Here is a 12849-nt window from a genome sequence, read left to right as displayed (position 1 = left end):
TCATCTCCTGGCACATGAGCAAAACCCAAGGGCAGCGCATTTTCACATTCAATCTCAAATGCTCAGAGGAACCACGTTTTTCTGAGGTTGCACATTTTTCCAGCATTATGCTGTCCTCTTGAGCGTGCAAAACAATGAAGTGGAATTTTTTTTAATATTTCTAGGACCACACAGAGGATTCTTTTGGCGGGTGGGTGGTAGGGCCACGGGCGCGTGTGCACCTGGACCGAATTAGACACTCAGATGAATGCCTGCTGAGGGGACAGTGGCTGCCTTCTTGCCCACGTCCTCGGGACCATCTCCGGTGGATGCCGCCGGTTTGCATGTAGGGCAAGTGCCAGAGAGGCTCGCTGCTGCTGCTGCACGCGGGGGGTGGGGGGGAGGGGGGTTGGGGGGGGTGCTGTGTCGGGGGGGGGGGGCGTGGAGGAGAACTCGAGTTTCCATCCCAGCCCTGCCCTTCCTGACCGTTGGAACCTGGGCAGTCACAGCCTCTCTGAGCCTCTGTTTCTCATTGTGAAAAGAGGAAACTCTGAATTGTGGGGACTTGCTGGGGGGTGTGGTGGGGATGGGAGAGAATGAAGAGCCGAGGAAGGAGGTCTTGCTCCCCCCACCCCTTACCCCTCACTCCCTGAGCAGCCCTTCTTTTCTATTTACTGGGCTTTCTCTTCAGTTTTCCTTGAAAAGGGCTCCCACCACACCTCCCAGTCCCCACACCAGGCCCCACCACAGACCGATTCAGCCAGCACCCTGAGGTGAGGCGCAGGCACCAGCAGCTGCTCAGCTGCTCACAGTGATTCTCGGGCCGAAACCGCTGGCTGGAACAGGGGCCGTGGGAGGTGCCGGGCAGTGCTGCCAGCAGGCCCCCTGGGAGTTCTGCAGGCCACCTGGCCTGGCTGGTGGCAGAGAACCTTGCATTCCAGGTTCTGGGTGACACGGTTTGACCCTCCTGAGTCCATTCCATGCAGGACTTACAAGTCTCTCAGCGCATAACTGAACAGCGCCTGCCACAGGCTGCTGCCCGAGGTGGGCTCGCTTGGCTGGCAGAGGGCCATAGGCCACCGGGCGGCTGGTCCACCCGAACCCCACCCCCGAGCAGCATGCAGCAACCCGGGGGAAATGATACAAAGACTCTTTCTTTCTGGGAATTGGCCCTAAAAACATGCCCAGCTGTGAGTGCTGGTGCTCAATGTGAAGAGAACGGGCCGAGGTTCAGGAGTCATGGTCCCGAGCCAGAAATAGAGGTTGGGGGAATGAAGGAGCCGGTTTGCACCTGAGCTGTGCGCCGGGCCCTGGGGGTGCCGTCCACTGGGCCACTGTCGGGTCTCAGCCCAGGCCTGGTGTGGAGACCTCACAGCTCGTCACCGGGTCTGTGTGATGCACACGTGCATCAGGGGACGTGCATATTCAAAGGGGACTAATTCCTGTTTCTTCCATTCGCTATAGGAGTCAAGACATTTTAAAAAATCTGAACACAAGTACCTGAGTAGCTCGAGGCCTGCCACCTTGTTAGTGCCAGGAGAGAGGGCGGAGGTCATGGCCTGGGTTCTGTGGGAGAAAGGGGGCCAGGAGGCTTCTTTTTTAAATAAATTTTTATTGATTTCAGAGAGGCAAGGAGAGGGAGAGGGAGACAGAAACATCAGTGATGAGAGAGAATCATTGACTGGCTGCCTCCTGCACGCCCCCAACTGGGGACCAAGCCTGCAACCCTGGCATGTGCCCTCACCGGGAATTGAACTGTGACCTCCTGGTTCATAGGTCACTGCTGAACCACTGAGCCATGCCAGCCAGGCCGGGGATGCATCTTTAAAACAAATGACCGAGTGACACCTGAAAAATTGTCCACAAAGCAGCAAACTCTGGAACAAAGTCTTGGGTGAAACAAAAGCTCCGTTTGTGAAAACTGGCCGTGTCCAGTGGGAATGGCGCGGCCAGGTTTTGCTAAGTTGTCTGCTTCCCCAGCCGTTAGTGGGAGGGGTGCTGGGGTGCGGTGGGTGGAACCTAAGAGGTGGAGGGAGGAGGCCAGTAGGATGTGGGCCGAACCCCAGGAGGGCACTGCTGGGTGGAGGAGACTGGCAGGAAGCGGCGGGCCCGGAGTGACCTGGGTCCTCTCCCCCGGGGGAAGCGCCGGGCTTGTGACAGCAGCCGGTAAAGAGATGCCCCTCTTCTCCACAGCTATCGCGTGAACTTCAGGCCCAGGTACGTCACCAGGTACAAGATGGTGACACAGCTGGAATGGAGGTGCTGCCCGGGCTTCCGAGGGGCAGATTGCCAAGAAGGCCCCAGAGACCTCGGGAAGGCCCCGCGTCCCACGCCCGCCCGGCCTCGGAGCAGCTTGAAGAAACCCACAGGTAACGGCCTCGCCGCTGGGCCGCCCCGCCGCCGGCACTCCCTCCCGGTGCTCCGCAGTCAGCACGCTCAGCCACCCCGCGGAGCTCTCCGTCTTCAAAGAACGCAAAGCCAGCCCGCAGCCCAGCCGGCGCGGGGCGCACATACGTTTATGTGCAGAAGCAGTAGCCATTGGAAGGCAAACGTATTGCAAGTAAATGGCTTTGTTCGGGCCACCTACTGTGAGAGCCAAGGCCCCAGAGGTCCGAGTAGGGGATGCTGGGAGTTTCAGACTTGTATCGCCTGAGGCAGGGATGAGAAGAGATTCAAAAGCAGTGATGCTTTGTGTGTGTTTACTTTCATCTATAAGCTCCCATAAACCCGAATGTAAAGGAGCTAAAAAAATTTTTTTTTAATAGGTATATAGAATCATCCTCATTCTGTTTGGGGTGAGATATTTGCAACGCTAAGTCTCACATTACAAGCATCCAGTGAGGTTATTCTTAAATTTGTTTCTGAATTAACTTTTTGAAGTGAAGTAGCAGAAACTCAATGAATTGCTAAGAAAGAAATGATCATTTCGCCGAAGTACACCTTTGCTTTTTTTTTAATACTCACTTGAAGATATGCTTAGAGAGAGGAAGGGGAAGAGAGAGAAACATCAATCAGTTGCCTCTCGTGTGTGCCCTGACTGGGACTCGAACCCGTAACCTTTTCGTGTATGGGACAACACACCAACCGACTGAGCCACACCAGCAGGGCAAACATAGGAAAATATTTAAGTACAAATTTTCTCATCACCAAAATATAACTACTGTTAGTATTTTGTTATAAAACATTATTCTCTTTCGTGTGTCAGCATATAGATGGTTGTGAAAGGAAAATCCATTCTTCCCACAAATATTTTTTGAGCTTCTATAGCTACACCAGGTAACCTGGGAAATGGGAAGACGGTGGCAAGCACAGTCCCTGGCCTCACGGAAGGCAAACATGAGACAAGCAGTTACACTAAATCATGAAGGTACTATGATGGGCACACATGGTTGTGGATCATAACAGATAGTTTATTTTTGTTTTGTTTAGGTTCAGTTTTCATTTCAGAAACCTTTAAACATACATGCAGTTTAATGAGGCAAATAGCTTTATAAGGACCGTTAGGAAAAGCACTTTCCCTCCACAGGGGTACTTACTTTAAATGCTTCCGGTGCTCTTCTGTAATTTAACTTTCTAGCTATTGACTTCTCACATGGAAGGAGAGGATTTGACTCCCTTTCATCTATACACTGGCCAATACACTGCTCCTGTATACCGCCATCTTTTCCATATAGTTATACCACGTTTTTATTTATTCAGTGTTTGCTGTTTACTTTGTAGTAACTATGTAGAGAATGTTTACAACTGTGATGTGCTATGAATCTGTTGCTTTTCCAACACAGCTTATTTTTTTAAATTTATTTAATAAATCTTTATTGTTCAGATTATTACAATTGTTCCTCTTTTTCCCCCCATAGCTCCCCTCCACCGGTTCCCACCCCACCCTCTGCCCTTACCCGCCCCCACTGTCTTCATCCATAGGTGTTCGATTTTTGTCCAGTCTCTTCCCGCACCCCCCACACCCCTTTCCCCCTGAGAATTGTCAGTCCACTCCCATTCTTTTTTTTTTTTTAAATATATTTTATTGATTTTTTACAGAGAGGAAGGGAGAGGGATAGAGAGTTAGAAACATCGATGAGAGAGAGACATCAATCAGAACCTCCTGCACACCCTCCACTGGGGATGTGCCCGCAACCAAGGTACATGCCCTTGACCGGAATCGAACCCGGGACCCTTCAGTCCACAGGCCGACACTCTATCCACTGAGCCAAACCGGTTAGGACAGTCCACTCCCATTCTATGCCCCTGATTCTATTATATTCACCAGTTTATTCTGTTCAGCAGATTTTTTATTCACTTGATTTTTAGATTCACTTGTTGATAGACATGTATTTGTTGTTCATAATTTTTATCTTTACCTTTTCTTCTTCTTCCTCTTCTTAAAGAATACCTTTCAGCATTTCATATAATACTGGTTTGGTGGTGATGAACTCCTTTAGCTTTTCTTATCTGTGAAGCTCTTTATCTGCCCTTCAATTCTGAATGATAACTTTGCTGGGTAGAGTAATCTTGGTTGTAGGTTCTTGCTATTCATCACTTTGAATATTTCTTGCCACTCCTGTCTGGCCTGCATAGTTTCTGTTGAGAAATCAGCTGACAATCGTATGGGTTCTCCCTTGTAGGTAACTAACTGTTTTTCTCTTGCTGCTTTTAATATTCTATCTTTGTCTTTTGCTCTTGGCATTTTAATTATGATGTGTCTTGGTGTGGTCCTCTTTGGATTCCTTTTGTTTGGGGTTCTGTGCGCTTCCTGGACTTGTAAGTCTATTTCTTTCACCAGGTGGGAGAAGTTTTCTGTCATTATTTCTTCAAATAGGTTTTCAGAATCTTGCTCTCTCTCTTCTTCTGGCACCCCCATAATTCGGATGTTGGTAAGCTTGAAGTTGTCCCAGAGGCTCCTTACACTATCTTCAAGTTTTTGGATTCTTTTTTCTTTTTTCTTTTCCGGTTGAGTGTTTTTTGCTTCTTTGTATTTCAAATCTTTGACTTGATTCTTGCGATCCTCTTGTCTGCTGTTGGGTCTCTGTATATTATTTTTTATTTCAGTCAGTGTATGCTTAATTTCTAGTTGGTCCTTTTTCATATCCTCAAGGGTCTCGCTAATTTTATCGGCCTTTTCTAGAAAATTCTTGAAAAACCTTATAACCGTGGTTTTGAACTCTATATCCAGTCATTTGCTTTCCTCCATTTCTTTCATTTGTGATCTGTTTCTTTGTCTCCACATTTTGGCTGCTTCCCTGAGTTGGTAGAGTAGCTTTGTGTGCTAGGTGTCCTCTAGGGCACAGTGGCTCAGCCTCCCCAGTTACCTGAGGTGGACACCTTTGGTGCACCCCTTTGTGGGCTGTGTGCACAGTCTTGTAGTTAATCCTTGATTGTTGTTGGTATCACTGGGAGGAATTGACCTCCAGGCCAATTGGCTGTGAGGATCAGCTGTGTCTATGCTGGGAGAACTTCTTTGCTGGAGACACCCTTATGAGACAAGACTTGCAAAAGCCTCTGTGCTCAGCTTGGATGGGGCGGAGTCTCAGGGCGGAGCAGACAGCATTGGCTTCCCGTCAGCCCTGCCCTAATAGGCCCCTGGGTCTCAGTGTCCCACGGTAATCGCTGCAAGCTCCTCTGAGAGAAAGCTGCCCTCGAGTTTCGCTCGCTGCCAGACAGTCCAGTTTCTCCCCGAATGAGTCTGGGTCCCCAGAGTCTCGCCTGGAACTGGAGTTCAGTGCAGTCAGGAGCTTTTGTCTCCCTCCCGCTTGAGAAAGCCAGCCGTGTACTCAGTTGCCAGTCCTCTCCGCACGTGCGTCTCCGTACCTCTGTCTTCTGCAGCTCCTCTGAGTCTCAGTGTGCTTTTCTCTTTCCTTCTAGTTGTAGAATTTCCACTCAGCCAGCCTTCCTGTGGTTCTGGATGATGTCCGTTTTATCTTTTAGTTGTAGTTTTGAAATTGTTGTGCGAGGCAACAGTTTAGGTGTTTACCTATGCCACCATCTTGGTTTCCCCTCTCCCACACAGCTTTTTAAAAAATATATTTTTTTGTTTGTTGATTTCAGAGAGGAAGGGAGAGGGAGAGAGAGATAGAAACATCAGTGATAAGAGAGAATCATTGATTGGCTGTCCCCCACTGAAGGCATGTGCCCTGACTGGGAATTGAACCATGACCTCCTGGTTCATAGGTCGATACTCAACCACTAAGCAACACTGGCCAGGCATATACAGCTTTTTGATTTCTGTAAAGTGAATAATGATCTTACATTTTTCATTGCTTGGTTTTCTATGTTTTTACCCCTATTTCTACCTAAACTCTCCTCTGGTTGTCTAAAAGGCCTCTCATTACATTCAATACATCAGTTACATATTTCTTAGGAAATCTCACCTCGAGCCCTCGCTGCCTGACCTGGCTGCCACCCACTCTGTTCACAGCTGCTGCCTGTGATCTGAACTGGCCTCTCCTATCCATTCTGTGTTTCCTGGACCTGTTTGCTCCTTTTCAACCCACTCCCTCACTTTGGTAGAGCACATCTTCTCTTAGTCTCATGAGAAGATTGCACAAGAGAGAAACTTTCTGATATTTTATAGTTTAAAAATAACTTTATTCTAGTTCCAGAATTCCAGGTTGGAAATAATTTTCCTTTAGATTTGAAAGCACTATTCAATTTTCTTCTAATTTCCAATGCCTCCAGTTTTGATCATTTCCTTTTAGTTTATCTTTCTCTATACCTACCAGTTTATTTTTACTTTATGACTCATCACAACCATCTTTATAATATTTTTTTTCTCTTGTACTGTTTCCTTGGGGTTATATTTCTCAAGGTAGGATTATCAAATATTCAAAGTTTATATTCTTTGACTTAGTGAACCTTCCTACATATGGCCAAACGGCTCCATTGTTAGGAGATGCCAAGAGAATCTGTTGCTTTATCTCTCTTTTGCTGTTAGTTTCCCCAACTGCATAACAGCGCCAAACAATGTCTCTGAGACTCTTCTAGCATAGGGATGCTAATAAAAGTAAAAGAACATTTAGGAGTTACATGGAGAGTAACTTGCTGCTCGATTAATATACCACCCAACAGCTAATGGGTGGATCTCGATAAAGTGGCTTCTTGTGGTCTTACAGTATGCAGTCAACCGTTGGGGTGTGGCTGCAGTTCATTAGTGTGGGGGATGATATTTTTGTATGATAAAGTAGATAAAGAATATTTCCCTTCAGGGTGAAAGAGACTATTGAGTATCATGTGCTGTGTACATATTCTGTTAACACCCTAGGAGGGAAGATAGTACCTCTGCTCCATGGATGAGGGGATTATAGTTCACAGAAGTTAATTCACATGTTCGAGGGCAGACAGTATACTGCAGAGGCAAAATGCAAGTAGAGATCTGTTTGACTGAAGGCCCATAGTCTTTTCCACTCTAATTACCTGTGGTGAGAGTGGATGTTGAAGTGAAGGTTTAAGTGTATTCTGTAAGTACCCTGGTTATTGTCTTTGCAGAAACAAGTAAAAGTAGAAAATGTTGAGTCATGTTTAACTTTTCTTTGTAACAGACAATGAACCAAGCCAAGTCTCAGAGCCCAAGAAGACTTTGTCACCAACTCGTGCTGTGGAACCAAGTCGGGCAGTAGATCCAGAACTGGGTCCCCAAGAACTTCAGGATAAGAAAATCCAGGTGCTCGAGGAGAAGGTTCTCCGGCTCACAAGGACAGTTCTTGATCTCCAGTCTTCCATTGCTGGAGTGAATGAAAACATCAAACATACCATTCAGGACGATGCCAGCAAAATGCTGGCATCGTGGCTCAGTAACCTACACCCTCAGCCAGTGCCTGACAGTGCTGTTGGTAGAGATACTGAAACGGTCCAGCTTCCTGGTGTCCTCAACAAAAAGGAATCTGGCATGAAGGACATCAAATCCGAATTGGCTGAAGTCAAGGATGCTCTGAAGACCAAGAGTGACAAGCTGGAAGAGCTGGATGGGAAAGTGAAGGGTTATGAAGGGCAGCTTAAACAGCTCCAGGAGGCTGCCCAGGGCCCTACGGTGACCATGACGACCAATGAACTCTACCAAGCCTATGTCGATAGTAAGATTGAAGCCCTGAGAGAGGAGCTCATGGAGGGAATGGACAGAAAGCTGGCCGATCTGAAGAACTCCTGTGAATACAAGCTGATAGGTGTTCAACAGCAGTGTGATGACTATGGGAGCAGCTATCTGGGAGTGATTGAGCTTATAGGAGAGAAGGAAACAAACCTGAAAAAAGAAATAAATGAACTTCGAGCCCAGCTACAAGATCCTTCAGCCCGGTCAAATTGCTGTGATGGTGAAAAGACTGGTGACTTTGGGCAACAGATCAAGGCGTTAGATCAGAAAATTGAAAGAGTTGCTGAAGCCACCAGAATGCTAAATGGGCGACTGGACAATGAGTTTGACCGACTCCAAGTTCCAGAGCCAGATGTGGACTTTGATGCAAGATGGAACGAATTAGATGCAAGGATCAATGTGACAGAGAAGAATGCGGAAGAACATTGCTTTTACATTGAAGAAACCCTCCGGGGGACCATTAATGGAGAGGTAGATGACTTGAAGCAACTTCTTGACCAGAAAATACAGTCTCTGGAAGAGCGTCTGGGGAGCATGATCCTAGAGATGACCAACAACACTGATGCAGAACCCACTCCCCCAGCATCAGCCCTACCAGATGGGTCAGGGGCTGGGCATGACCAGGTTATGGTGGAATTAAACCACTTAAAGAAGAAAGTTCAAGTTGTTGAGGATATTTGCCTGCAGGGAGAGCTTCATGGGATAGAAGATACTTTGCCAAATGGAGAAGACCACACAGTGGGTGATAGTTTGAGCCTTTTGAAGTCTCTAAATGACACGATGCATAGGAAATTTCAAGAAACTGAACGTAGCATCCAGAAACTTCAACAGGATTTTAGTTTTCTTTATTCTCAACTAAACCACACAGAAGATGATATGAATCATCTTCAGAATGAGCTGAGCAAGTGTAGGGAAGGTAAAAACGCTGGAGTGGATGGGTTTCCTAAGGGGGGTGAGCAAGAAAGGACGGTGGAGCCCCTCCCGTCTCCCCAGGACACCAAGGCTCCTTGCTGCAGCCAGCTGGAGGAGAGATGGCAGAGGCTGCAGAGCCAGGTGCTCGCTGAGCTAGACACTTGTAAGGAAAATACGCATGGGGTCCAGAGGGAGGTCTCGGTGGTTGAGGACAGGGTGTCTCAGATGGAGAAAACTTGCAGCAAACTGGACTCCATCTCAGGAAGTCTTCAGAGGATCAAGGAAGGGCTCAACAAGCATGTCAGCGGCCTGTGGAGTTGTGTCAGGCAGATGAACGGGACCCTCCGATCACATTCCAGAGACATTTCTGGCCTGAAGAATTCTGTGCAGCAGTTCTACAGCCACGTTTTCCAGATTTCCACTGACTTGCAAGATCTGATCAAATTTCAGCCATCAGCAGGTAAGTTGACCTTTACAATATCATTCTTGTATGTGTTTGCAACATGTATTATGCTAGATTTTGGACAGTTTGTGGAATTAATTACATCAGTGCTACTCAAAGTGTGCTCATAGATTGGTGCCAGTTTGTGAATCATTTGGTGCTGGGTAGCAATGACATAAATAGCAACATTCAGAACAAGTATTTAGAAGCTTTTAAAAGAATTTGACATCACTGTAGCATTCAAGCACCTGTGTAGGCTGCATCATCCACGAACTGTTGTCTTCCGGTCTAGCGCATATTTCCTTTGTGTCTCCCAGAGTTGAACGTCGACTTATTGAGTCCATGAGGACTTGTTCAGGGCCAGCTGGACAGAAGGACTCCCCACCACCACCACTTCCTGACTTGTCCTCTCCCCTCCCTGTTTTCTTTTTTTCTCTCCTCCTCTTTGGGCCTTTATCACCTTCTTTACCTTGCGCAGCTCCAGGTGACAAAGGCCCTTATGCGTTGAGTTGAAATTTCATGGCCGTGTGAGCCTATAAGATTTATGATCAGGTCCCAGCTGAGATATAAAACGCGAGGAAGGGGTGGCTGGAGCATGAGAGGTAGATGAGCCCTGGCCTGACTGGGGAGAGCCAGGGCCAGGTCCTCAGGAGGCATGGGGAAGGTCTGAGTTAGTCAGAGATAAGGGGTTTGTAAATAAGGAGTTACCCATGTCAACCAGGAGCAGGAAGCTGGCCTCTGACCCAGTGTTGGGCCCACCACACCACACTATTTATAACCCTCCCCCTCCTCCCCAGGCCCACGAAGCTCCTGTATCTCTGGAATGTTGAGTAATGGTCACAAGACTGTGGGTGTTCATAGAATGATTGTCCCTTGTGGTGACAGTGCTGTCTGGACAGTGCTTTATAGTAACCTATTGAACCAGATATTTCCAGTTGATTTGCAACTCCCAAGCAGTGTGGGACGCTGTGTGGACTCTCACATTGGTCTGTTGAAATTGGAGTTGGAGGTGTGGCTTCCAAAAGATTATCCTTTTGCGATGAACTCAATGTTGTGAATGTGGAATGCATGGACTTTCGGGAATTTCAAAGAGCCCAAATAACCAAGCAGAGCTTTATCTGCCCGTGTGTAGCCTCCAGTGCTGGGATATCTGTGACCTGAGTATCGGAGCTCCATGGGTGCATTAGGATCACAGTGTAAGTCACACATTGACTAGTAAAATGTCAACAGAACATTTACTGAGCTCCTACTATGTGCAAGGCTCTGTGAGGGATACAGATGAGTATCACAGTCTTCACCTGCAAGGCATTGTCAGTCATAGTGGCGAAGACACACAGGTCTGCGGAGACCTGAATGAGACTGTATGTACAGGTGTAGTGGGTGGTGTAGGGGTTATTTTTTAGTTCATAGGATCTTATTGAACCCTTATTGTGTGGTCGGTAATGCGCTATGTGTGTGGAGTATGTGAATATGACAGTGACAGTCTGAGGGGAAGCAAGCAAACAGGGTTGGTTATGGGAATGCAGTGTTCATGGGTGCCCTGGGCTTGGGGAGTAGCACCCACAGCTGCTGCGGAAGTTGAGAAGGCTTCTCAGAGGAGAGAGCACCTGAGCTGAGTGTCCAAGGTTGAGAATTCAGAGGCTGGTGGGGTGAGGAGTGAGGTAGAGTGATGAGAGAAACTTCTGGAATGAAGTGTTACTGGAGCTAATAATTGAGGGATGAGTAGGGATCAGAAAAGGAGGAGGATGGAGGGCATACCTGGTGAGGAGTTGGTGTGAATGAATCACTTATTACCATGTAACAACCTACAACAAAGATGTGTTATTCTCCATTATTCTGCAAGTTAGGAACTCAGGCAGGGCTTGGCTTGGCGGTTCTTCTGCCCCATTTGGTGTCGACTTGAGCCATCTACTTGGCTGCAGTCAGCTGGCATTGGCCTGTCTGGGTTGGAAGGTCCAGGAAGACTTCAGTCACTTGTCTATGCCACAGGATTCCTCCATTGGCTGTCCTCTCTCTCTCTCCATGTGGCTAACTTGGGCTCCATCACAGCAGGGTGGTCTCAAGGTGGTCAGATTTATTACATGGCAACTGGCCGTAAGGGAAGGTGGAAGCTGCTGGGCCTCTTCCAGGCTGGGCCCAGAGCTGGTATGGTGTCACTTCTGCCACATTCTGTTGGTCAAAGCAAGTTAGCTTTTGAAGGGTGATGTGGCTTGTATTTGTCAGGAGGCAGGGAATGTGAATGTCAGTCCTCATCTCCCACCAGGAGCCAAGGGCCAGGGGTGAGGATGCATAAGGTAGTGTATGCAGTGGCCAGTGACCAGATTGCCGGTCCAGGAGGCAGACAGTTCCCATTCAGTCCACTGCCCTCCTCACAGATCTCATTCTTTTCTTCAGGAGCATCCCTAGTGGGGGCTGAATTATCCGGGAGGCAGCCAGTTGGGGGGCGGGCAGAGGGGCTTCAGCTGATGTTCAAATAGATCCAAGTCCCTGCCGAAACTGGTTTGGCTCGGTGGATAGAGCGTCGGCCTGCGGACTGAAAGGTCCCAGGTTCGATTCCAGTCAAGGGCATGTACCTTGGTTGCGGGCACATCCCCAGTAGGGGGTGTGCAGGAGGCAGCTGATCGATGTTTCTCTCTCATCGATGTTTCTAGCTCTCTATCCCTCTCCCTTCCTCTCTGTAAAATATCAATAAAATATATTTAAAAAAATGACACACCCTTTAAAAAAAAAAATAGATCCAAGTCCCTTCCCTGTCTCTCCTGTTAGTGCAGATGTTTGTTATTTTATGGGACACAAGGTTCAGGAGTTTCATCTAGTACTTGCACAGGTGCCTATCAAAAGGCGAAGAATCAGCACTGATGGATCTTACACTGTAGTTGGGAAGACAGACAATGCACAGCCAAGCAAATAAAGATGTGATTTCAGCTAGTAATCGGTGTGTGAGGAAAGATACAACGGAGTAAGGCAATAGAGATTGGGGGACAATTTATTTTTTTTAGTTTATTTTTTAAAATATATTTTTATGGATTTCAGAGAGGATAGGGGGAGAGGGAGAGAGAGATAGAAACATCAATGATGAGAGAGAATCATTGATCGGCTGCCTCCTGCACGCCCCACACTGGGGATCGAGCCCACAATCTGGGCATGTGCCCTTGACTGGAATCAAACCCGGACCCTTCAGTCCACAGGCTGACTCTATCCACTGAACCAAACTGGCTGGGGTGGGGGGACAATATATTTTAAGTGAATAGTCAGGGAGGGTTGCACAGTGGAGATAGCTTTAGAGCAGATATATGAATGAAGTGAGGGGGCAAGCCCTGCAGAGATTTGTGGGATAAGTGTTCCTGGTAGCAGGAACAGCATGTTCAAAGTCCCTCAGGCAGGAATGAATGCCAGTTTTGAAAGCTCAGAATGCCCATTTGATCAAGTCTGTGAG

At 47.7% G+C, this 12849-nt stretch overlaps 1 protein-coding gene across 1 annotated transcript in view; it reads left to right on the top strand.

Moving 5' to 3' along the window:
* EMILIN2 (elastin microfibril interfacer 2) overlaps positions 1-12849 on the top strand; it is a 46035-nt gene that overhangs the window by 20319 nt on the left and 12867 nt on the right. The window contains exons 3-4 of the mRNA XM_080685534.1: positions 2173-2348; positions 7512-9431. Coding sequence (XP_080541660.1) covers positions 2173-2348; positions 7512-9431 — 2096 coding nt within the window. The remainder of the gene's footprint in view (positions 1-2172; positions 2349-7511; positions 9432-12849) is intronic.

The sequence above is a fragment of the Plecotus auritus genome, assembly GCF_963455305.1.
Source record: "Plecotus auritus genome assembly, chromosome: 8".
NCBI classification, from domain to species: Eukaryota; Metazoa; Chordata; class Mammalia; order Chiroptera; family Vespertilionidae; genus Plecotus; species Plecotus auritus.
This window is presented reverse-complemented; position numbering and strand designations above follow the sequence as displayed.